The 26,324-nt window shown below is 42.1% G+C and overlaps 1 protein-coding gene across 1 annotated transcript in view; it reads left to right on the forward strand.

The window, feature by feature from the left end:
* Positions 1-26,324, forward strand: part of polr3a (polymerase (RNA) III (DNA directed) polypeptide A) — a 63,679-nt gene that overhangs the window by 12,055 nt on the left and 25,300 nt on the right. Inside the window, exons 12-19 of the mRNA XM_080748037.1 lie at positions 67-136; positions 373-500; positions 10,146-10,284; positions 10,399-10,563; positions 16,487-16,659; positions 18,923-19,034; positions 20,803-20,921; positions 24,033-24,170. Of these exons, the coding sequence (XP_080604163.1) occupies positions 67-136; positions 373-500; positions 10,146-10,284; positions 10,399-10,563; positions 16,487-16,659; positions 18,923-19,034; positions 20,803-20,921; positions 24,033-24,170 (1,044 nt within the window). The remainder of the gene's footprint in view (positions 1-66; positions 137-372; positions 501-10,145; positions 10,285-10,398; positions 10,564-16,486; positions 16,660-18,922; positions 19,035-20,802; positions 20,922-24,032; positions 24,171-26,324) is intronic.

The raw sequence follows: 26,324 nt of genomic DNA on the forward strand, positions 1-26,324 counted from the left end.
ATTGCTAAGTGTTATTATCTTAGCAGCATCGACAGCTGTTCTGACATGGAACCTTTTTCTCCCCAGACAAAAGCCAACCTTGTGACTCCAAGAAATGGCGAGCCTCTTATTGCTGCCATTCAGGACTTCTTGACAGGTAGGAATTATGTGGCACAGCGGCGTTCCGCAGCCAGTCAGACCAAAGCAGACTAATGTGCACCCAGCAGCTCCCACTGTGTGCTTTGAAAGTACAAATGAAAGACAAGTCCCAAAGCCACAGTGCTGCATTTCATTTAAAAGAATATTCATTGATTGTTGACTGAAAGCATTTTCTGTTCTCTGCCTGAAGGGGGAGCACTTGGGCCTTACATACTGTGTGTTGTTGCCTCCTAGGAGCCTATCTGTTGACCCTGAAAGACACCTTCTTTGACAGATCCTATGCCTGTCAGATCGTGGCTTCCATCCTGGTGGGGAAGGATGAGAAAGTGAAGATTGCTCTCCCCCACCCAGCGATACTGAAGGTACCTTCATCTTAAGGTGTTGTTCCGTGGGGAGCCCTTGAGAGACTGTTTGATTGCTGACCAGTGGTGGTTGGAAGTACATTGTTCAGGCATTGACACTAAGGCCAGGGGCGAAATTAGACCTTATTCCGCATGGGTTTTCAGATCAAAAGGGCCCTGTACTGCTGTGAGGGGGGCCCATAGATTAGGACAGGGGTCTTCAACGTTTTCAGGCCAAGGACCCCTTAGTTGAGAGAGAGATGAAGCAGGGACCCCCACAACCTGTTCATAGATTCCATATAGTTTCATTGTTTGACAGCACAATCATCAGTGTATTTTGGATTCATGTCAATTTGTCTTTTCAGATATTTAACCACTTGAACCGTCAATACTTAATAAACTTGACCTTTCACTCTGTAGTCTTAGTCTTAGTCTTAGTCTGCTCTTTTTCCCCTCAACACCAAAGCTCTTTGCCGAAAATAGCCGATCTACAAGCTCACAGCGCGAGGCGTTGTGAGCTTGTAGATCTGCTATTTTTGGCTAAAGTTCTCGGAATATGGAGGCTAGGGTTCAAGTGGTTAATATAAAAAAGGGGGAAAAAACAAGTTCTATCACTCAAAGATTTGGAGGACCCCCTGTTGTAACTCTGAGGACCCCCTAGGGGTCCCGGACCCCCTGTTGAAGACCCCTGGATTAGGAGATTAGAGACCGCTAATATATTGGAAATGACAAAATACATATAATAGCCTATGAATTTATATGTAGAGCGGCTATTTTTATTTATTGAAAACAAAATTAATTTAAAAAAAAAAGAAATTTAAATCTTGCTATCATTTTATAGTGGCCGATTTACTTTTCGATTAAGTAGGCATGACCTTTGGGCAAGCAGAACATGACCTGTACTTGCCCGACGGGCAAGAGCCTCTGAGAACTTAGTGTCAACCCCTGAAATTACATTCACTTGAGTACTGTACTAAAAGGGATATTTCACTTTTAAATAAAATAAACATTGAAAAGTATATAAAATGTGTAAAGAATAATGGAAAAATCACGGACCCTCAGGCATTAGAATGTCCTAATGCGTGTTTTTTATGTTTATTTTATTTGAAAGTGAAATAAAATAACATTTTGGATACTCAGTGGACTATCATTTCAAAAATAAATGTCTTAAATGTATTTGCATGTTTGGGGAAATGTTCTAAATTTCAATACAGCAATGCATTGAAATTGGTGGATATACCTAGCCTGGTTCCAGCCCATAGACCCGCCCACTCTCAGAGTGGACTGTTTCTCTGGTCTGGAATTGTGTTCATAATAAGTGATTTCTGGAGCCAAAATGACGGCTCCTCCAATTAGTGCAGGGGGTGGGGGTGGGTTTAACAAATAACCAATCCGTGCGGGCAAAGTCCCTCCCCTCCAGAAATCGCTCAAACAGGGCACAATGTCAGACTCAAGCTTTAGCTGAGTCTGAAATCAGGCAAGGATATACCTGTGTAGTGGTGAAAACAGAGCTACACTTTCTAACCACCTGGCCACTATACCAAGACAACGTCGGTCACCCCTTGCAAAATAAAGAACGTGGAGGCTAGTCGAGTGCTCCAGTATTTTTATTTGGGTAGTTTTTCTGAAGTGCCCAGGTATTATTTCCTCTGATATTTCAAACGTTGTTTGAAAGTGAAATATCCCTTTTAAGTATTTTAAAAAGCATGGACTTTTGAATTCTTACTCAGTAAAAAAAACAAGCACTCCAGCACCTTAATGAAAGTACAAATTTGACTGAGCAGCTTGTGATTGTGTAACATTGTTTGACCAGGAGTATCTCTACAGCAGGAGTCTTCAGCGTTTTCAGACCAAGAACCCCTTGCTTGAGAGAGAGAGATGAGAACCTTTTCATAGATTCCATATAGTTTCATTGCTTGACCATGGGCGGACTTTATGGGGGTGCAGGGGGTGCACTGCACCCCCCAGGCATTCGCTGGCTCCATAAACGGCCAGTCTCTTATTTTGAAGGCCAGAAGTCCATAGCTTAAACACTTTCGGTCTGACGTCATCGCGTCCTTCACCGGAATCGATCATTGTTTACGTGGTGTTGTGTAATGGCGGAACAGAGCTTTTCAACATGTGTTTTATTCAGCAAGAACCGTGGACTCTCTGCGTCCACGTCTGAGACGCGTCTGATGACGCGTTTGATGACGCGTCCGTGCTTAAATAGCCTTCAAGACGCAGCTTTGTGTCCAGGACGGAGCTCCCGCGGCTCAAGACGTGAAACCGCGGCTCAAGACGCGATTCGAGTCAAAGGACGGGGCTTTGACACTACAATCGCGTCTTTTCGCGTCTTTTCGCCAAAAGACGCGGCTTGGATCGCGTCTTTGAGCCCAAAGACGGAGCTGGGACACTACAATCGCGTCTTCCGTCTCATGACGCGTCCGTGCTTAAATAGTGGTCAAGACGCAGCTTTGCGTCCCTGCACGGAGCTTGCGTCTTCTAGACGGCTCAAGACGCGATTCGAGCCGAAAGACGGGGCTTGGACACTACAATCGCGTCTTTGATCCCAAAGACATGGCTTGGAGGCTACCGCGTCTGGCTGGAACTCGGAGCGGAGTCAAGTTCATTGAAAATAACGGGCCGTATGTTTTGACGCGGCGCCTCCGTGAGGCCGATGAGGCTAGTGTGTGTTCCCCTTCAGACGTCTGCTGTCTGCTCTCCGTGGGGAAAAAAAAAGGGTGTCTATTGTATGTATTTTTTGATGGAGAATTCAAATATGACCTTCTTTTTTGCATAGGACAACTCTAACCTGCATCAATTGGTATTTTATGATTGCCAATTGTACCCTATCCATCTAAAAAAACAAATTGGATCTCTATTGTATGTATTTTTTGATGGAAAATTCAAATATTACCTTCTTTTTTAGATAGGACAACTCTAACCTGCATCAATTGGTATTTTATAATTGCCAATAGTACCCTATCAATCTAAAAAAACAAATTGGATCTCTATTGTATGTATTCTTTGATGGAAAATTCAAATATTGCCTTCTTTTTTAGATAGGACAACTCTAACCTGCATCAATTGGTATTTTATAATTGCCAATAGTACCCTATCAATCTAAAAAAACAAATTGGATCTCTATTGTATGTATTTTTTGATGGAAAATTCAAATATTACCTTCTTTTTTAGATAGGACAACTCTAACCTGCATCAATTGGTGCATCTTCTCTCTATCTATCTATCTATCTATCTATCTATCTATCTATCTATCTATCTATCTATCTATCTATCTATCTATTTATACTTCACCTTTAGTCAAGAAGAGAGTTCAGCCTCAGGAACTTGCACACCTGGAACTGTGTCATGACTGTGTCATGGAGCTAAGCAGAACTATGTGAAATACTCACAATGAGTCTGATGGACCAATCAGAGTGGTGGTGGGGGGAGGGATCAACAATAGACAGAAACTGGATAATGCTTTGTTAACTGTCCCACCTAAGTCCCTGCTAGTCTGAACAAATCACCTTCCCTCTCATAACACTACTACTACTACTACTACTACTACTACTACTACTACTACTACTACTACTACTACATTTATATAAAGCTGCTCTTGCATTTGAATTCAAGTCTGACACAAGTTAAGGTTAACTTAGGTAGTAGTTCATTTTGCTGGCTTTTGTGTGTGAGTGTGTAGGCCCACAAATTATTATAATTGTCTGTCATTAAGTGACTCAAAGGGAGACGTCTAATGGGTGTTTATTATTTTAATATTAACTGTGGGAAGATTATATATATTTTATTTTGCACTTAAAGTGTTGTGATATTATTCCTGAAGGAAGAGGGGTATTTTCACAGCCCAGGCTTTGAACCTAAATGCTGTTTACATGCTCTATAAATATTTATTTCTATATAAAACTCAGTTATGTGGAGTTATTGTGTGCCTTTTCTTGTAGCTAAAGAGTCCATTTGTTCACTAGACATTAAGTCAAGGTTACTATTTTGAGTTGAAGCCAAGTGTTTTATTACTTTGTGGTTTAACATTATTTAAAAGGCAAATTCATTGTTATGGTTACTTTAGAAGACTGCTTTTGCATTCATGAGTTATAAAGAGAGCCAAGCTAATTCAAAGAGTTAAGTTAAAGGAACACAAAACGTGACTTAACTCACAGCTGCCATTGGACAGACAGTTATAACATACTCTTATCTTTCACAGAACAGACAATTATCATTTAGTTTATCTATTTGAGACATGTAGCTGCTCTAGGGGAAATAGAGCATTAATTTGGGATCAGCCTATTCAATTGATAATGACCAATGGGTGCCAGTTTCTAAGTAGTTAAGCATATTACCATAACAATATATGTGGCCTAGACATGGATATTGCCCACTCAACTCGTAATCTACAGAAATGTCCACCACATCACACAGTATAAAACCTAGTAGAGAAATCTGCCTTCTCCTGTATTGTATTAGTGACATTCATTAATAAATAGTAAAATAACAGGACAGAGCAGAACAGGCCTCTGCTGTGTCTTTATTATGGGTGCATTCCAATGCAAATGGATACTCTGGAACAATCTGAAACAATGTATCTTTCCTGTGGCTGTTATAATGAACACAAACAGATCAGAACGTAATTTAACATTAACCAGTTACATTTATCATACAACAATGTAAGGGATGGATTCCTTTCTATTGTGTGAGTTACTTAAATGCTGATCAATATGTGAATCTGGCTCTTATCAGGTGGGTGTTTTCTCTCCCTGGCCTGTGCTGTCCTCAGTTAAACCAAGACAGTGCTGTTGTCACCAATGTGGAAAAAGCTTCAGCTCAATTTATTATCTCAAAGTAGACCAGAAAATACACACAGGAGAGAAGCCATTCAGCTGTGAACATTGTGGGAAGTATTTTGCTAAAAGATCACAAGCGTTCACATACTGGAGAGAAACCTTATTGTTGTGACCAGTGTGGGAAAAGATTTGTTCAAAAGGGGATTTTAAAAGAACACCAGAGAATTCACACTAGAGAGAAGCCCTATTGCTGTGACCAGTGTGGGAAAAGCTTTATTCGATTGTCTTATCTCAAAATACATGAACGAATTCACACAGGAGAGAAACCATACGGCTGTGTCCAATGTGGTGAAAAGATAGTCCGAAAGTGCACCAGAGATTTCACACCGAAGATGATGCATATCACTGAACATTTTCGCACACTGGAGACAGCAGTATATGGCTTCTCACCAGTGTGGATTTTCAGGTGTCTTTTCAGAGCCGTCTTCAGAGTGAACCTTTTCCCACATTGGTGACAGCAGTAAGGTCTCTCTCCAGTGTGAATCTTCTTGTGTTGTACGAGGCTAGATTTTACAGTGAAACGTTTGCCACAGTGTTCACAGCAGTAAGGCTTTTCTTCGGTGTGAAATCTCTGGTGCACTTTCGGAGCAGCCATTAAACTGAACTTTTCCCCACATTGGACACAGCCGTATGGTTTCTCTCCTGTGTGTATTTTCTGGTCTACTTTGAGATAATAAATTGAGCTGAAGCTTTTTCCACATTGGTGACAACAGCACTGTCTTGGTTTAACTGAGGACAGCACAGGCCAGGGAGAGAAAACACCCACCTGATAAGAGCCAGATTCACATATTGATCAGCATTTAAGTAACTCACACAATAGAAAGGAATCCATCCCTTACATTGTTGTATGATAAATGTAACTGGTTAATGTTAAATTACGTTCTGATCTGTTTGTGTTCATTATAACAGCCACAGGAAAGATACATTGTTTCAGATTGTTCCAGAGTATCCATTTGCATTGGAATGCACCCATAATAAAGACACAGCAGAGGCCTGTTCTGCTCTGTCCTGTTATTTTACTATTTATTAATGAATGTCACTAATACAATACAGGAGAAGGCAGATTTCTCTACTAGGTTTTATACTGTGTGATGTGGTGGACATTTCTGTAGATTACGAGTTGAGTGGGCAATATCCATGTCTAGGCCACATATATTGTTATGGTAATATGCTTAACTACTTAGAAACTGGCACCCATTGGTCATTATCAATTGAATAGGCTGATCCCAAATTAATGCTCTATTTCCCCTAGAGCAGCTACATGTCTCAAATAGATAAACTAAATGATAATTGTCTGTTCTGTGAAAGATAAGAGTATGTTATAACTGTCTGTCCAATGGCAGCTGTGAGTTAAGTCACGTTTTGTGTTCCTTTAACTTAACTCTTTGAATTAGCTTGGCTCTCTTTATAACTCATGAATGCAAAAGCAGTCTTCTAAAGTAACCATAACAATGAATTTGCCTTTTAAATAATGTTAAACCACAAAGTAATAAAACACTTGGCTTCAACTCAAAATAGTAACCTTGACTTAATGTCTAGTGAACAAATGGACTCTTTAGCTACAAGAAAAGGCACACAATAACTCCACACAACTGAGTTTTATATAGAAATAAATATTTATAGAGCATGTAAACAGCATTTAGGTTCAAAGCCTGGGCTGTGAAAATACCCCTCTTCCTTCAGGAATAATATCACAACACTTTAAGTGCAAAATAAAATATATATAATCTTCCCACAGTTAATATTAAAATAATAAACACCCATTAGACGTCTCCCTTTGAGTCACTTAATGACAGACAATTATAATAATTTGTGGGCCTACACACTCACACACAAAAGCCAGCAAAATGAACTACTACCTAAGTTAACCTTAACTTGTGTCAGACTTGAATTCAAATGCAAGAGCAGCTTTATATAAATGTAGTAGTAGTAGTAGTAGTAGTAGTAGTAGTAGTAGTAGTAGTAGTAGTAGTAGTAGTAGTAGTAGTAGTAGTAGTAGTGTTATGAGAGGGAAGGTGATTTGTTCAGACTAGCAGGGACTTAGGTGGGACAGTTAACAAAGCATTATCCAGTTTCTGTCTATTGTTGATCCCTCCCCCCACCACCACTCTGATTGGTCCATCAGACTCATTGTGAGTATTTCACATAGTTCTGCTTAGCTCCATGACACAGTCATGACACAGTTCCAGGTGTGCAAGTTCCTGAGGCTGAACTCTCTTCTTGACTAAAGGTGAAGTATAAATAGATAGATAGATAGATAGATAGATAGATAGAGAGAAGATGCACCAATTGATGCAGGTTAGAGTTGTCCTATCTAAAAAAGAAGGTAATATTTGAATTTTCCATCAAAAAATACATACAATAGAGATCCAATTTGTTTTTTTAGATTGATAGGGTACTATTGGCAATTATAAAATACCAATTGATGCAGGTTAGAGTTGTCCTATCTAAAAAAGAAGGCAATATATGAATTTTCCATCAAAGAATACATACAATAGAGATCCAATTTGTTTTTTTAGATTGATAGGGTACTATTGGCAATTATAAAATACCAATTGATGCAGGTTAGAGTTGTCCTATCTAAAAAAGAAGGTAATATTTGAATTTTCCATCAAAAAATACATACAATAGAGATCCAATTTGTTTTTTTAGATGGATAGGGTACAATTGGCAATCATAAAATACCAATTGATGCAGGTTAGAGTTGTCCTATGCAAAAAAGAAGGTCATATTTGAATTCTCCATCAAAAAATACATACAATAGACACCCTTTTTTTTTTTTTTTTCCCACGGAGAGCAGACAGCAGACGTCTGAAGGGGAACACACACTAGCCTCATCGGCCTCACGGAGGCGCCGCGTCAAAACATACGGCCCCGTTATTTTCAATGAACTTGACTCCGCTCCGAGTTCCAGCCAGACGCGGTAGCCTCCAAGCCACGTCTTTGGGATCAAAGACGCGATTGTAGTGTCCAAGCCCCGTCTTTCGGCTCGAATCGCGTCTTGAGCCGTCTAGAAGACGCAAGCTCCGTGCAGGGACGCAAAGCTGCGTCTTGACCACTATTTAAGCACGGACGCGTCATGAGACGGAAGACGCGATTGTAGTGTCCCAGCTCCGTCTTTGGGCTCAAAGACGCGATCCAAGCCGCGTCTTTTGGCGAAAAGACGCGAAAAGACGCGATTGTAGTGTCAAAGCCCCGTCCTTTGACTCGAATCGCGTCTTGAGCCGCGGTTTCACGTCTTGAGCCGCGGGAGCTCCGTCCTGGACACAAAGCTGCGTCTTGAAGGCTATTTAAGCACGGACGCGTCATCAAACGCGTCATCAGACGCGTCTCAGACGTGGACGCAGAGAGTCCACGGCTGTCTCTCGTTTTATTAGCGAGCATCTATTGCCATCCTCCCATTTGAAAGTGTTGTTTGGAGATAATGGACATTAAAGATGAGATTCCCCGTCTGCCTCAATGTTATGGGATTACTATTTTGTGCTCGTGGATCCGTGATGATGATAAATCAGCGAGGGAGATCGTCTCGGGACCTTCCGCCATTGTACCCGGTAGGATAACCGCCGTTACAGTAATATATTACTTTTCGCGAGACATCTCGCGAATGGCACTGCGAACATCAAAGGGAATTTCGCGAGATATCTCGGGAAAGGCACTAAATTAGTTAACTCATCTAGTGCCATTCGCGAGATGTCTCGCGAAAAATGTACTCGAGTATCTGTAGTGCCATTCACGGGATATCTCGGGAAAAGTAATAGATTACTGTAACGGCGAGTACATTACCGAGAAGAATCGCCGGAGGTCCGGAGACGAAATCCGTCGCTGATTTCGTATCATCACGGCTCCACGAGCACAAAATAGTCCCATCCATAACATTGAGGTGGACGGGGGATCTCATCTTTAATGTCCATTATCTCAAAACTACACTTTAGAAGCTAGGATGGAGGCAGATGCTCGCTTATGTTACACAGTTATAAAAGCTCCCGGTCGGCCATTACACAACTCCACGTGGACACGGATCGGTTCCGGCGCACGATCCGATGACGTCAGACCGGAAGTGATTGCGCGGTGGACTTCTGGCCTTCAAAATAAGACAACGCAAGTGAATGGGACCTGAAGGAGGCACTTTGGACATTATAATCCGTTAATGTCTGGGGCTCTGAATGAGTTAATAATGAACACAATTTGTAAAATGACACTGCTCTAACCACACATACGTAATTGTACTTGTGTTTTATTTGGTACACTAGTGGTCTCGTGGACACAATGAATAACAGTAGTTGGACAGTGTGATAAGTTAGTGTTGAGGGGTTGGTTGACAATTGGCATGTTGCTGCTCAAGCCTGCCCCCCCTAGGGCAAATGGCAAAGTCCGCCTATGTGCTTGACAGCACAATCATCAGTGTATTTTGGATTCATGTCAATTTGTTTTCAGATATTTAACCACTTGAACCGTCAATACTTAATAAACTTGACCTTTCACTTGTACTTAGTCTGTTCTTTTTACCCTCTACACCAAACCTCTTTTCCGAAAATAGACAATCTACAATCTATTGTGAGCTTGTAGATTTGCTATTTTTGGCTAAAGTTCTCAGAATATGGACGCTAGGGTTCAAGTGGTTATTATAAAAAAGGTTTCTATCACACAAAGATTTAGAAGACCCCCTGTAGTAACTCTGAGGACCCCCTGTTGAAGACCCTTGCTCTACAGTGTACTTTGACTCAAGTAGTGAGTTTGGGGTACTTGGTCCTCCACTGTTGCTGACCTAATGAAGCCTGGGTTTCCGATGCTAGTTGCTGACAGATGAACATGTTGTCATTGGCAGCCCATGGCTCTGTGGACAGGCAAGCAGATCTTCAGCCTCATCCTGAAGCCCAGTAAGGAATGTCCGGTCAAGGCCAACCTCCGCACCAAGGGCAAGCAGTACTGTGGCAGCGGAGAAGACCTCTGCTACAACGACTCATGTGAGTTCCTTGGTTGTGTGCTGTTGAAAATGTGCCCTGAAATTATTTACAAAAACAAACAAAAACGTAACCACTTAACGCACTCGCTCCATTCATTTGTCACACTATCCACAGTCGTGGTGATCCAGAACAGTGAGCTGATGTGTGGGACCATGGACAAGGGCACGCTGGGCTCTGGCTCCAAGAAGAACATCTTCTACATCCTCCTGAGGGACTGGGGACAGCTGGAGGCCGCCAACGCCATGTCCCGCCTGGCCAGGCTGGCCCCCTGCTACCTTTGTAGGTCCCTGCACAGTGCACACACTCCCAAGTTCCCAACACCACACACATGTCCTTGCTACCTCTGTAGGTCCCTGCACACTAGGGCATTCACGAATAGTGATTTTTAGTATTCGAATTATTCTACCTCAAAGTATTCTAATAGTCGAATATTCGACAGGACTGGCCAAACTGTCAAATATTAAGTAAGCAAGAGGCGAACATTGTGAAAATAGCCGATCTACATGCTAACAACGCCTCGTTGTGAGCTTGTAGATCTGCTATTTTCACAATATTTTTCTGCAGAACCGAGTCACATTAATTGTAATACCTACAATTCCAAGTGCTTGTCAGGGTGGGAGTCCCCAGTTCAAATAATTATGTTTATTTTGGGGGTCACGGCCAAAAAAGGTTTGAGAACCCCTGGTATAGAGCATTAACAAATTCATCCACCAGGGGCATTGACGACTCATTCTTATGACTTCCTATCTAGCCAAGCTTTATAAACTATATATATATTTTTAAAGAGAAAACAATAAAAAAATAAAAAAGCAAATATTCAACTTTGGTGAAAAACGTCGAATAGTGACTTTGATATTCGAATATTTGAATATTTGGTGAATGCCCTACCACACACACGTCCCGTCTAGCCAGGCTGAAATTTGAAACTTGAAGATATGAGGACGATTTTGTGGGTTATGAGTAAATAACCCACAAAATGATTTATTATTATTATAAAATTATATACATTTTGTTTTTAATTATTATTTCAAAAGATCCCGGGGGAGACATCAAATTTCTCTTTTGGGTCTCGTGCTAAAACGTTTAGGAACCACTGTATTAGAACATAGATTATCAAACATAATTTTCCAAACTCACTCACGCTCTAACGCTCTAACGCTCAACTCACTCACGCTCTAACGCTCACGCTTATCTACGTTTATCTATTCACTCGCTTCAGCAACTGATCCCAAAGTTCACATGGTATTGGCCATTAGCATTATACCAACACTGACGGAGCCCGAATTTCATTTCTCCCAAATTAAAGCAGTTTTTTTAGCGTTTTCTTAACCACTTCTGTTGAACTCTGCTGTCTGTTGCCAGGGTTACGGTCCGTTCCTCCAGGCCATGGGATCTGTAGCCCCACACACACACACACACCCCTTTCTCTCACAGTTAGGAATGTTTCTCTCTCTCTCTCACACACTTTCACCGGGTGCGTTTGACATATTTTGGAGCACATATCTTCGAACGGGTAAGGTCTAGTTGTATAGAAATATGGGAGCTAATTTGGGTAGGTTTTTAGGTTCTCGGTTGACTAAAGTGAAATGGCTTTAAGGTGTCACCTTTTAAGGAACTGATGAAGGCTGTCGTAAAAAAACGATAAGAAAGAATCATTGAGGACACAGCGTTGAACAAATCATGTCAATTCCCAAGACTAGAACATCTAGAGACCTCACAGCTATGTTGCCGCAGTGATCCAACTGATGTGGCCATACTGTATATGGAGATCTGTATCTGTCAGCCAGACCTCTCCAAGTTCCCACATGTCCCTTGTGCCCAAGTGCCCACATGTCCCTACTCCCTAGTCCCTAGTGCCTAGATGGTTTTGGTGGCCAGTTGTTCAGGTGGCCACTTCTCCAAGTGCCCACGTCCCTAGTGCCCAGTTTTCCAGGTGCCCACACAACCGTAGTGCCCCCATGAGGCTCAGCGTGAATTAGTGGTAGGGAGTGGGTATGTATGGCAGGCAGTGAACGGATTTTACAGTGCTACACTGGCATCACTATATACTGTATGATTGTAACTTCCATGTAAATGCTCTCCACAATTTTACATTGAGCCTAAGACTTGATGGGAACAACCCCCCCCCCCCCCCTTTCTAATGCAGTAATTCCAATGAAAATGTCCCTGGGGATTTCTCTTTTCACAAGGCTGAAAATTCTATAGGTATAGAAATTATATATTACTTCCACATGTTTTCAACATGTATGTATGGCATTGAGTGTGCTATTTGCTATTTCTATAGGTTTAGAAATGATAAAAAATTATATATATTTTTTCATAATGGCAGTGAGTGTGTTGGGTAAGGAAAGGCCAAGGTCCTACTCCGTAGACTCTCACTTGTCTTCCGCTCTCTCGCTCTCAGTCTGTGTGTGCACAGCTTGAAAGCAGACCTGCTGAACCCGTTCATACTGCCCCAAAGCATAAAATTCATTCAGGCACACACACATTCATTCCTGCTTTCCTTTTACCTGTGATGAGAAGATGTGTTGATGGCCTCAACCTTCTATGCTTAAAACCCATTTACAGTTTACAGTTTAGGCCTTTAGCAGACGCATTTAGAACGGGTACACATTATTGTGTAACATTATTTTATGCTTTAACTATTGAAAAATAGCAGATATACAAGCTCACAGCGCGGCACCGAGTGCCGCGCTGCAAGCTTGTAGATCTGCTATTTTTGAAAAATCGTGAAAATTAGAATTTTGACCCGATTCTATAAGTGTCTTTTGAATCCTTCTAAGATTTTTTTGAAAAACCTATGTTTCTATGTCAGCAATCTGGCCAGCCCTTGTCAAAGAAAAGGTCCTTTTCACTTAACTGGAGCTAAGTTAGTCTGTTCTTGAGAGACTACTATGTCAGTGGTTCTCAAACCTTTTCATGTGAAGGACCCCCAAAATGATATTTATTTGGCCACGGACCCCCATCTCAAAATATTTAGTTCCAGGGACCCCCCAGAAGCTAAATTTGAGTTACAAACATTCGCTTTGAAAATACATATATTCAAAGATTTGCACACATTTTCACGACTTTTTCAAAAATAGCAGATCTACAAGCTCGCAGCGCGGCACTCGGTGCCGCGCTGTGAGCTTGTATATCTGCTATTTTTCACTGGGCATTCAATAATTCTAGGCCTAAATGGGTTAAATAACCAGAGAAGTTCACTGTGATATAACAGGCCTTATGGCAGGTGTGGGCAACTTTGATGATGAAGAGGGCCACAATATTTCCACATTAACTCCAGAGGGCCACAATGCAGTAAAAAATAGCAGAAATGGCTGTTGTACAAGCAATGTAAACAATTTAACACTGTTCTATACTTGAACTCTCTCCTCTAACATTGAAGTGCCAGCCAGGAATTCTGCTTTCAAGAGGCTCTCAAACAAGTTGAAGAAACTGACAGCGATCTCCTCTACAGCAGCAGGGCTGTTCTGCAGTGTTGTTTTTTACAGCAAATTTTATTTAGTTTGAGTCAAGATTTATCCTGTAAGTCTCCTGAAAAGTTTTTGTTTTAGTCGAGTTTTAGTTGACTAAATAATATAAGATTTTAGGCGACTAAATCTACAGTTGATTTTGTCGACTAAAATGTATTTTGGCGTGACTGATTTTACACTTGGTTGTGCGCAACGCGTTGTGAGCTTGTAGATGGGCTATTTTCAGCACGCAACACCGGAGAGCAACCAAACATAAAATTACTCTCTTCTCCACCAGTCCCTCCCCAATATTTAGTCTAGTTTTTATTTTGTTGACGAAGTTGTCAATAAATTTAGTCTTAGTCATCACAGCTTAGTTTTTATTTAGTTTTCGTCAGTGAAAAAAAACGACGAAATCGACACTGCTGTTCCAGAGACATCCATCACCTCTTCCTTGATGTTGGCCAGTGCAGTGGACAGGGTGTCCCGGGGAGCAGGGATGATATCATTTAAGCTGCTCTGAGAGCAGCATTGGCAAAGTGCCCCCGGAGCAGCAACTTAACATTGTTGCATCTACTGTATATACTGTACCTGTAGAAGGCTATCGTCGTATACAGTACATTATCATTTTAATATTTTTGACTATTTTATGAGACAAGACTAGAATTGTAATTCTTTGTAGCATAAGCTGTCATCCTGCTTTGTTTTACCTAATGACAATGATGCTGAGGAATGGTTCTGTCAGTCTACTTGAGAGAAGAACTTCAGTCGACTGACCCGAGTCGTCACATTTACAGTTTACAATGTAAATAGCAGACGCTCTTAATCCAGAGCCATTGACAGTAAGCAAGGAAACACAAAGTAATACATCAAATTCATAGCAATGGTAATCTAGGATCGTAGGTAAATCATCAGTCTAAACAGTAAAATAAAAACTACAAATGAACTGGTCTCATAACATGCTATCTTATATATACATTCCTTTAAGAGCCGCATCCCACTTCCAAGCCCATTCACGCCCACTTCACGTCGACTTCAACTCATAGCTAGATCAGATGTAGCTAGATCAGATGTATGTCGGTAGAACTCTAATACCGCCCATAACCCTATGCCGTCCGCTCATTCGCTAAGCACGAGAGAGAGGAGGCAACAGGGGAGGGGGGGCGGGCAAGCGAGAGAGAGAGAAGTGGAGCTGAGCGGAGCAGTGTATCGAATTACAACAGAGGGAGGTTGGCTAGGACTGATCACGTGGCACACAGAGTTCTTAACCGGAAGTGCGTCCGGCGGTCAAATATGTCCGACCGGAAACGTGCGCTGCGCCACAATAGTTCCGCCACAATAGTTCCGCCACAATAGTTCCGCCACAATAGTTCCGCCACAATAGTTCCCCCCCCAAATTTTTTTATTTTTATTTTTTTTATTTTTTTATTTTTTATTTATTATTTTTTTTTTTTTGAAAAAAAAAGTTTTTTAGTAAAGAAGCGGGCGTGGACTCTAGATGTGAGCGGCCCGAAGGGCCGCGAACCTCTAGTCTAAATTACATTTTAGCCTTTATATAAGCCTGCAATCAGGAGTTTGATCCCGGGCTCCCCCAGAGTTAATGTCAAAGAGTCCTTGAGCGAGACTCTGAACCCCTAGTTAATCCCGGTGAGCAGGTTGGTGCCTTGCATGGTTTGATCTGCCATCGATGCATGAATGTTTGTGTGAAATGTATAGACATATATGGAAGCTAATTTGGGTCGGTTTTTAGGTTCTCGGTTGCCTAAAGCGAAATGGCTTTAAAGGGTCATCTTTGTGGTCATCAAGGTGTGGAAATAATATCTGATTTCTATAAGTTCTATACCTATAGAAATGGCAAGCAATTTTCAGCCTTTGTGAAAAGAGAAAACCCCAGAGACATTTTCATTAGAATTACTGCAGGTATAGAAATGGTTGGTGCCTTGCATGGATTCCTCCGCCATCGGTATATGTGTGTGTGTGTGTGTGTGTGTGTGTGTGTGTGTGTGTGTGTGTGTGTGTGTGTGTGTGTGTGTGTGTGTGTGTGTGTGTGTGTGTGTGTGTGTGTGTGTGTGTGTTTGAATGGGCGAAGGTAATGCACAATCTCTGTAAAACGCCTTGGATAAAGGGACTATTTAAATGCACCATTTACCATTTATAACATGGCGGCGGCCTGGGGGCCCCAACCTTCACTTAATGCGGCCCACAGGTTAATACCGGGAATTAGGAATACTGATATATTATTGATTTCAGCTGTGACAATTCCAAACATGACCTGCTTTAATTCCATCAGTCTATATTAGTAGCTTAATGACTAGTATAGTAGTATTAAAAATGTATTTTTTATGTCCAATGTATTTGTATTTAGGTTCATAAAGTTAACATGAGTATATAACTAAATGCGTCTGAAATGAAATCAAAATGTTACATTTCAGTATTCCAATTAAAAAATAACAACAAATAATTCCAGGATTCCAATAAAAAAATAGCCGATCTACACTGCGATGCGTTTTGAGCTTGTAGATCGGCTATTTTTGCTTTTTTTGTATGAGATACTAGAATGACAAAGTTGGTCGTAGCAATATTCAATGTGGCCCTCTGGAGTGAAGGTGGAAATATAGTGGCCCTCTCCATCATCAAAGTTGCCCACCTCTGATTTATAAGGTCGTCAAGGGGGGCAGTAGGGTGGCAAACTCTTAATTTCTACCAAACCCTGGCTAAAAAAGGTGTAATCTTTGGTCCCACTCTTGCAGCCAACCGTGGCTTCTCCATCGGTATCGGTGACGTGACGCCAGGCCAGGGCCTGCTGAAGGCCAAGCAGGACCTGCTGGACGGCGGCTACAGGAAGTGTGACGAGTACATCGATGCCCTGAAGACCGGCAAGCTGCAGCAGCAGCCAGGCTGCACCGCAGAGGAGACCCTGGAGGTCAGGAAGACACACTCACACACTCAAGCATGTACAGTAATGCCCGGGATTCAAACCTGGGTCTCCTGTGTGGAAAGCCAACATCTTATCCACTAGACTAAAGGGAATTCCCTGTAGGCCTGCCGGGGTAGATAGTAGGCACTGAGCCACTACTGACACACACACACACACACACACACACACACACACACACACACACACACACACACACACACACACACACACACACACACACACACACACACACTAGCTAGCGAACAGCGCCATCCAGAGTAAAAAAACAAAAAAGCAACTGGTGGCGTCCTGGACAATTCACCATTAGCCTTCTGGTTGGTCCCTAACTGACCAACCAGCAGGCTCTATCTGCCTTGTCCTGCCCTGCTTCCGCCTTGTTGAATTTGCTAAAACATAACTTTTGGAGAAATAAAAACATTTAAAAACATGTCACTACTGCCACTGAGCAGCTCCATTTTACTGAAACCAAGTTTGAATTTAGAATTGAACACACAGAATAACAATACGAAGCAACTGAATTAAAATTGTAGTGGATGGAGTTTCCCACCGAGTGTCCCACCAAGACACAGCAACCAATCGGTGTGAAGAGGGGCGGGACAACGGGCGGGACTTGACAAAGGGTGAATTGGGAATCACTTGTCAAACTCGTCACATGGCAGTAAACAAGTAAAAAATATCACACACTCATATCACACCAATTACTACCCACACTCACACAATTATCCCATCATCCCATCTCATCAGGGCCTTTGTTCCCCACTTGGTTGATGTCCTCTTATCCGTTAAATTACTGCTTTGTCATCAGCCGTGACCCACGGCAAGGACGGCACGCTGTCGGGTAGAAACCTTGTACGTCCAGAAAACGTTACGTTTCAGGAAATGCGTAGTTGTTATTTAGTCACGCGCAAGCTTTTGTTGGTACTTTTGGGAATGGTTCTATATTTATAAAACTGAACAGACTGACTTGACCCGTTGAAACCGTGAAAAAAGCATTTGTGTCATTTTTCTATTTTAGCTATACGTTTTTTTTGTGTTACTTAATATTTACTAACATTGGTTTAGAACAGTGTTTCTCAAAGTGGATTCCAGGGACTCTGTGGGTTCCTTTATGGGGGTCTAAATTGCAGGTTAATATCAGAATACTGATGCATGTTTGGAATTGGAACAGCTGAAATCAATACTACTGTAATTCTTTTTGTGATGTTTCTGGCAGAGCAGGCCTCTCATTCTGTGGACCTTAATGACCAAACTAACAGATAAAATAGAAATAAAAAGTACGGCAGAACATCACAGGTTCAACCCTATTTCTTGAGCTTTTGGGCTTGTGGGTCCCCGACTATTAACTAAATGCATTTGAAATTAAATAACATCGTGCTGCGCTTCCAGCTTGTACATCTGCTATCTTTTTTACATTTTTGAAAAATAGCAAAAATGTTGTGGAAAAGACTTCTCTTCTGGGAGTCCCTGGCACAAACCATTTTCAGAGGGGGGGACCGCAGCTATATATATTACTTTATATATCAATTTGGGGTTCTACTAAAAGTACAGATTTTAGAAGGCATTTGTAGAATGGTTTCTTAATGTAGGGTGACCAGACCAGAAGTCCCAGTTTGGCCGGGATTGTCTCGGTTCCAAGCTGCGTTTTGCCAGAATTACAATAATAGTAGCTGTTTTCAGTGGTTGCATAGATGTTTATCATGTTCTTTTCATGTAAACTTGCTCACCTAACCATTCAGAAAGCATAAACGAATGCATTGTGTGTTTGAATTCAACGCTGAGGCTGTTTGTCAATCAGTCGCTGCCTGTATGAATGCGTACTTATGCGTACGGTCGGTGTGTATACATGTGCGCGGGCATGAACGTTTGAGAATGGGCACACGCGTGCACGGACGCACGTGAGCGTTGCTTTAAGGGTCTCGTTTTGAGCTGCTGAATACATGGTTACCCCATCTTAATTGCTTCCTTTCACCGAATGAAAATGTCAAAAACAGCCAGATGTACAAGCTCTCAACGTGTTGCACGCCAAGTTGAGTCATGGAGATACGAGGTTTCCGCCCCGACAGCAACGATATTGTGTGTGTGTGTGTGTGTGTGTGTGTGTGTGTGTGTGTGTGTGTGTGTGTGTGTGTGTGTGTGTGTGTGTGTGTGTGTGTGTGTGTGTGTGTGTGTGTGTGTGTGTGTGTGTGTGTGTGTGTGTGTGTGTGTGTGTGTGTGTGTGTGTGTGTGTGTGTGTGTGTGTGTCCAACAGGCTCTCATTCTGAAAGAGTTGTCCGTCATCAGAGATCATGCTGGCAGCGCCTGCCTCAGGGAGCTGGACAAGAGCAACAGCCCACTGATCATGGCCCTTTGTGGCTCCAAAGGTAAAGCTGATCACGGCCCTTTGTGGCTCCAGAGGTAAAGCCTTTCACACAATGTGAGCCGTAATGAGGCTGCCCGGCGTGATGCCACCATTATCCCCTCCTCAGTGATTCACCATGACAACAACCGCCCAGACAAAACACTATGCGGCTTAAGTGACCTTTTTATGCCGGGGGCCGTGGCTCACGTGACGGAGCAAAACATGCAGCTGGCGCTAATCGATTAATAGATCATAGAAATGACGATTGTGATCTTAAAGCGGCACAATGTAACACCTATAGAACACCTATGGAACACATCTGTGTGTAGTTGTTCCTATTGTAAAAAGCAACATTATTATCATGTTTAAATTTTTTGAATACAAATTTGAAAATCTTGGTCAGGATTTAGAAGGCGTTTTTCGAATCGGCCTCAGGTCTAAATGGTCCCAAACGTTTACATTTCAAGGACCTCCCCAGTTCACTACCCATTAGGCCACGGACCACCATAACAGAGCTGTAAGGGTTCATTTGGTTCCTAACTATCACTCATTTAGCTGGGGGATTCATTGGCGGGCCAATGTGTTAATTGTTTAGGACAAGTGTCTTCAACAGGGGGTCCGGGACCCATAGGGGGTCCCCAGAGTTACTACAGGGTGGTCCTCCAAATCTTTGTGTGATAGAAACTTTTTTATATTAACCACCCTTGTGTCCATATTCTGAGAACTTTAGCCAAAAATAGCAGATCTACAAGCCCACAACGCCTCACGCTGTGAGGTGTTGTGAGCTTGTAGATCGGCTATTTTCGGCAAAGAGCTTTGGTGTAGAGGGGAAATTGAGCAGACCAAGTACAGAGTGAAATGTCAAGTTTATTAACTCATTTAATGCCAGCCTATCACCACTAGAGGGCGCCCAGTGACCAGAGAATAATAGAGATATGCTGGTAATGCATGCCCAAGCCCTGGAGCCATGACTTGCCAGAACACTTTCCTTTGTGCATGTACAGGAAGAGGATGAAGTTAGCTTGAAGTTAGCTATTGGCTACCAAGCATTTTAGATTTAGATTTTCGTCAACTTAGCCATGATTAAACCTTGCACACCTCATGCATGGGAGAAAAAACAGAGAAAATGAGCTCTAAAGATCCTGGATTGCATTGGAGTGGATGGTAAATATCAGCAAATATCGGCAAATATCGTCCTCTGTAAACAGAGGACAATTTTTTTTTTTTTTTTTTATTAAAAAGCCGAACTAGTTCGGGATTGGCACTCTGGGATGCGATAATAAAGCCGAACTAGTTCGGGATAGGCACTCAATGAGTTAAGTATTGACGGTTCAAGTGGTTACATATCTGAAAACACAAATTGACATGAATCCAAAATACACTGATGATTGTGCTGTTAGACGATATGGAAAACTATATGGAATCTATGAACAGGTTGTGGGGGTCCCTGCTTCATCTCTCTCTCTCAACTAAGGGATCTTTGGCCTGAAAACTTTGACACCAAACCTCTTTGCCGAAAATAGACGATCTACAAGATCTACGAGCTTGTAGATCTGCTATTTTTGGCTACAGTTCTCAGAATATGGACTCTAGGGTTCAAGTTGTTAATATAAAAAGGATTGGAAGATTTGGAGGACCCCCTGTAGTAACTCTGAGGACGCCCATAGGGGCCCCCGACCCCCTGTTGAAGACCCCTGCTCTAATCCATGCATTCTTCTTGATGTTTTTGTATGTGTAATGACGGTGTATCTCCTCTCTGTATCCCCGCTGCGTCCATGTCTCACACACAGGCTCTTTCATCAACATCTCCCAGATGATTGCCTGTGTGGGTCAGCAAGCCATAAGTGGCTCTCGAGTGCCCGACGGCTTTGAGAATCGCTCCCTGCCTCACTTCGACAAGCACTCCAAAGTAAGACCTTATTCATCTCCATTAAGCCATTTAGGCCTAGAATTATTTAATGCTTTAGCTATTGAAAAATAGCAGATATACAAGCTCACAGTGAGCTTTTAGATCTGCTATTTTTTTTTTAAATCGTGAAAAGTTTTTCAATATATATTTTTCAAAGCAGACTTTTGTAACTCAAATCTCAGCTTCTGGGGGGGTCCCTGGAACAACATATTTTGAGATGGGGGGGGGGTCTGCGGCCAAATAAATGTAATTTTGGGAGTCCTTGATATGAAGAAGTTTGAGAACCACTGATTTAGAGGAAGGATTTAGAAGTCTGGTCAAAGATATTCAAAGACTTGCACACATTTTCAAGATTTTTCAAAAACAGCAGATCTACAAGCTCGCAGCGCGGCACTCGGTGCAGCGCTGTGAGCTTGTATATCTGCTATTTTTCAATAGTTAAAGCATAAAATAATGGTTAAAGTGGTTAAAATCTAACACGACTCGGGCGCGTTCCAGATATTTGAGGGTTAATAAGTAAAGTACCATTTTTGAACACGTGAGGTTTCCAGCCAACAGAGACGATGTTGTGCTTTAGATATGCACCTCACGTCGGCGTTCCATCTGAACTTACAAAGAAAGAGCTGAGCACAAGGAATTTCCAAGAAGCTGCTTATTGTCAAAAGATAAAAACATCTTCTGAGAAAAAAAAACACATCTTCTGCAGTAACTCTAAAGCTCACCTATTGTGCCTGCCCCCACTGTGCCCATTATCAACCACATGGACCCTAGCATTCTTATTCCGGGGAGCGAACATTCGCAGAAAATTGATAATACAAGTCCTCCACTCAGGGTTCCCACGGTCATGAAATTCCTGGAAATATTTTGAAATTAGAAAAATATTTTTCCAGTACTGGAAAAGTTTTGGAATTGATCAAGGGTCCTGGAAGGTCGTGGAAAAAATAGCTGTGCATTGTTTTTGGTTATTGATTTTGTTAACTCATTTACTGCCACCATAAATCGACTTTGAGGGTTCCCTGCCACGATTTTCGTACCTTTTGACGTGGGCGTGTGCGTATCCATCGTGCACAATCCGCTTGCACGCACGCCACGGCCCGTTCGCAGCGTGCACTCTTTATTTTTGCTACGCTGCCTGTCTTTGGGCATTGCACATAGGAGTAAGTGACTCGTTATTGCGCTGAATTATTGTTATGTAGTCCTGGAAATTGTCTTAACTCATACAGTGCCAGGCGACTTTTAGAGCAACTTTCTCACTATGGGCTTCCCCTGCCAAGCGACTTTTTTTTTTTTTTAATCTTTTTGGACCCCATTAAATCTAGTAAACATGATTTAAATCGTGATTTTGCATGTTCCACCCCCATACAACCCCATCTTTATACAGGGCAGCCATCTTTGTTTACATAACATGTAAAACATAATGGCTATTATCTCAAGAATGCCTGAACGGATTTCCAATCTTTTTTTTTTGTTTGAAAGCTGTGAACAGCCTGCACGAACATGGTGCATGATCTGTGCATGGGTGTGCATGATCTGTGCACTACAAATTACATGGAAGTCTATGGAGAGGGCTGGCACTAATGCCACTCGAGGGCATTTTTAATTGGCAGTAAGTGAGTTAATTATTCTGGAAAAGTTTTGGAAATTCATTGGTAAAAATGTGTGGGAACCCTGTCCACTGATGACCAGTTTTGACCGATATTTTGTATTATACATTTGAAAAACTATAAAAAAAAGAAAAGAAAAAAAATACATCCTTAACCTATATTATAAAATATGGACGCCATGCTGAAAGAAGTAAAAAGAATAATCGGGACACATCAGCAGCATACAGATGTCGTAAAAAAAAAGGGAACAATATTTGTAACCATTATTAAACGTATCGTATTATTGTCTAATAATACATCTTAAAACAAGAGGTTTGGGTGCTACGAACCTCAGAGTGAAGAAATGTGTGGTTCTTTCTTGTTTATCTACTTGCAAGTATCTCTGTTTGAAAAAGATCACAAGTATCACTACTTTTACATATTTAGTTTTTTGAGAAACAGGTGCGGTGTCATGCTAATGTCCTGATTCAACCCAAGCCGTTGGATGTGTGAATTATGTGCTGATATTTATTGCATGAGCGAGTGGGCGTGTTGGTGATGGCACTTCTGTTGTTAAGGATACAGGGGCTTCTCCTCCCCCCCCCCCGAGGTCTTTGGAGAGCGATTTTCTTTTCGACAAGTCCTAATATGGACACTCTATAGCAGGGGTCTTCAACATTTTCAGGACAAGGACCCCTTCCTTGGCCTGAAAACGTTGAAGACCCCTGCTATAGAGAATTTGTGTTTTCAGATATTTAACCACTTGAACCGTTAATACGTAATAAACTTGACCTTTCACTCTGTACTTAGCGTGCTCTTTTCCCCATCTACAACAAACGTCTTTGCCAAAAATAGCCGATCTACAAGCTCACAACGCCTCACGCTGCGAGGCGTTGTGAGCTTGTAGATCTGCTATTTTGGGCTTAAGTTCTCAGAATATGGACGTTAGGGTTCAAGTGGTTAATATAAAAAAGGAGAAAAAAAAGTTTCTATCACACAAAGATTTGGAGGACCCCCTGTAGTAACTCTGAGCACCACCTAGGGGTCCTGGACTCCCTGTTGAAGACCCCTGATCTATAGTAACTGGTACCATCAGAACATAGACCCATTTTGTTGTTATTTGAATTAAATGAAATTACTTACTGTACCCTACCAAAAATGTTGTCTTTAAAAATATATATTGAAAGCTTTTTAATGGGTTGAGTGGGAGTAGCATCTACCCAGAGCCCGTTGCCTAATCAAACTGACTATTACAGTTATGTGTGTGAGCGCATCTGAAACGCACATTCTCCTGTTGTCGTGTTGCTGCATGTGTGAAAGGCCAATGCCACACACAATGTCCAGACTACCTTAGAGAGCTCATAATATGTGAAAAGGCCTTTTAGTGTTGCTTTTTAATCAGACATTTCTGTCTGGCTAGATTTATGTTTTTATAACTGCAATTTACTCCACATGTCTCCTTTTTGCTGTGGCATAGCAGGGAACCCACTTAACATCAACTAAACTCCCTGCCTTTTTCTTTTCACAGCTGCCCGCTGCCAAAGGCTTTGTGGCCGACAGCTTCTATTCTGGCCTGACACCCACCGAGTTCTTTTTCCACACCATGGCTGGCCGCGAGGGTCTGGTGGACACGGCTGTCAAGACCGCAGAGACGGGATACATGCAGGTGAATGCTGGAGGCGTTTGTGCTGCTCGCCGTCTAAATGATTCCTATCGGGGGTCGGGGCAAGTCCTCCCGGTTCAGTTTCTCCAGCCGGCCGTCTAATAGGCCAGGGGTTTTCAAAGTGGGCAGTCCAGGGGTGCCAGGGGATAATGTGATAATAAATGGAATTTATTTGGACACTTGAAGAAACATTCAGTATCATTTTAAACTTGAAGTACAAAGTTATTTTCAGTCAGTTCTAACCAAAATGGCTATTATCTCAACCTGTAATAGGCTACAGTTGTGCTCGAAATTATTCAATCCCCTCTGACATATTTGTTCATTAGGGTAACCACTGTTCCTTTGACTTAGAACTTGGAAACTATGATCAAAATTGTACTTTTTGCCTTTTTGGCTATTATGTACAGCAGCCCATTTTGGAGAGAAGTCGGGGTCCCTTCTCACTTCCTTCACAGGTTCCTTCACCAATAATACCAATGAAGGCTCTGTTCCATTCTGGTCAAACAGAGTCAGGGTGCTGATATTATGCATTTTGGCTCATTGGAAACACTCTGCTACACCAGTGGGTCTCAAAGTGGGAGCCACCTATTTTCTAAAGTAAATATGGGGGCGGCTGTGTTAAGAACGTTTCGTTGTCAAGCTCAACGTTGGGCATTTGGACCTATATATACATGGAGAGATGGAGCGAATCTGTTTGGCCTAAACATGGAGATGTGGATAACACTATATATGGAGATAGTCTAGTCCATCATGTCATATGGGACTACCATCATAGACAGTAGCCATTGTTAGGCCGGAGTCAATTCCTGTCTGTCTGTCTGTCTGTCTGTCTGTCTGTCTGACTGTCTGTCTGTACAGGAAGTGATATCACATGACATACTTTTTATGCCCATATATGAGTCATTCTGTACCACATCTCCATGTTTAGGCAAACTCCACACAAAAGGCCCTATCGCTCACACCCTAGGTTGGGTTGGCGTGTTCTCCCCGTGTCTCCTAGGGTTGATATCCTCACAAAAACATGAACAAACTCCCCCCAGAATGACAACAACTAGAATCATCAGAGAAACGCTGTGGTTGGCCAGATGGTCAAGAATTGGCCCGACCTCGCCCTTTAGGGCGAGGTTGCATGTCACCCTGAGGTCGCATATCACCCTCAGGTGTCTTACTAGTATAAGTAAGTAAATATAAGTATTTTTTAAAGTAAATTAGAGTTAAAAAATCGCACCCGTGCGAAGTGAGCGGTGCAAACTAATTCCTGCAAGGGCACCTGCGCGAATCAGTGTTGATAGGCATGCATGGCAATATTCTTTTTGTTGTGTATGATGTCAGTCTGGAGGTCTGCTCAGACTATATAAGGTTTTCGTGTGTCCTGACCTTTACACCAGCTCAAAACGAACACCAACCAGGATTCGAAACAGCAACCATAGACTACAGGGTTTAATGTAGCGTGGTCGCTGTCTTGAATCTTGGGTGGGGGTCGATTTGCGCCAGAAAGTTCCAGATGCAGAGATGCAGGAGAAACTCTTAAATGTCGCTGTCTGAAAACAGATAGAGCCAAATAGAGCTTCTTGTGGGTTATAAAGCAAGAGGGAGACAGAGGGAGAACAGACAAACAGCCTGGCCATTAACAGCTTGGTGGCAGTCAAAGAGTGAATAGAAGAGAAAAATAATATGCAGTCCAGACCAGAAGCTCAAACAAAACAGACAGAGGGCAGAACGGAGAGGGATCAGACAGACAGAAAGATGGAAGGACCTTTCCTGAACTTTAAACCGGCACAAATCTTTCCTAAACTTTAAACTGGCAGATTGAACAACACACAGGATTCAAAACAGTAATCATAGCCTGCAAGGGTAATGTAGCGTGGTTGCTGTTTCGAATCCTGTGTGGTGTTCAATCTGTTAGTTTAAGGTTTAGGAGAGGTCCTAGCAAACCTGGCCATTACGCCTGGACCCTTCATGAACTTTAAACCGGTCTCAAGTGCAAGTGTAATGGCCAAGACAGATCTAAATTAACATGAACAACACAGCATTTGATTGGTCTGTTCTGTTTGGCTAACACATGTCGTCATGAGTAGAACGGTTTCTGATTGGTCGATTCTAATGTTTAGTTACTCAACTAGCCAATCGATGAAGAATGAAAGAATCGCCCCGTGC

The sequence above is a fragment of the Nannobrachium achirus genome (genome assembly GCF_963921795.1).
Source record: "Nannobrachium achirus genome assembly, chromosome: 18".
Classification (NCBI taxonomy): domain Eukaryota; kingdom Metazoa; phylum Chordata; class Actinopteri; order Myctophiformes; family Myctophidae; genus Nannobrachium; species Nannobrachium achirus.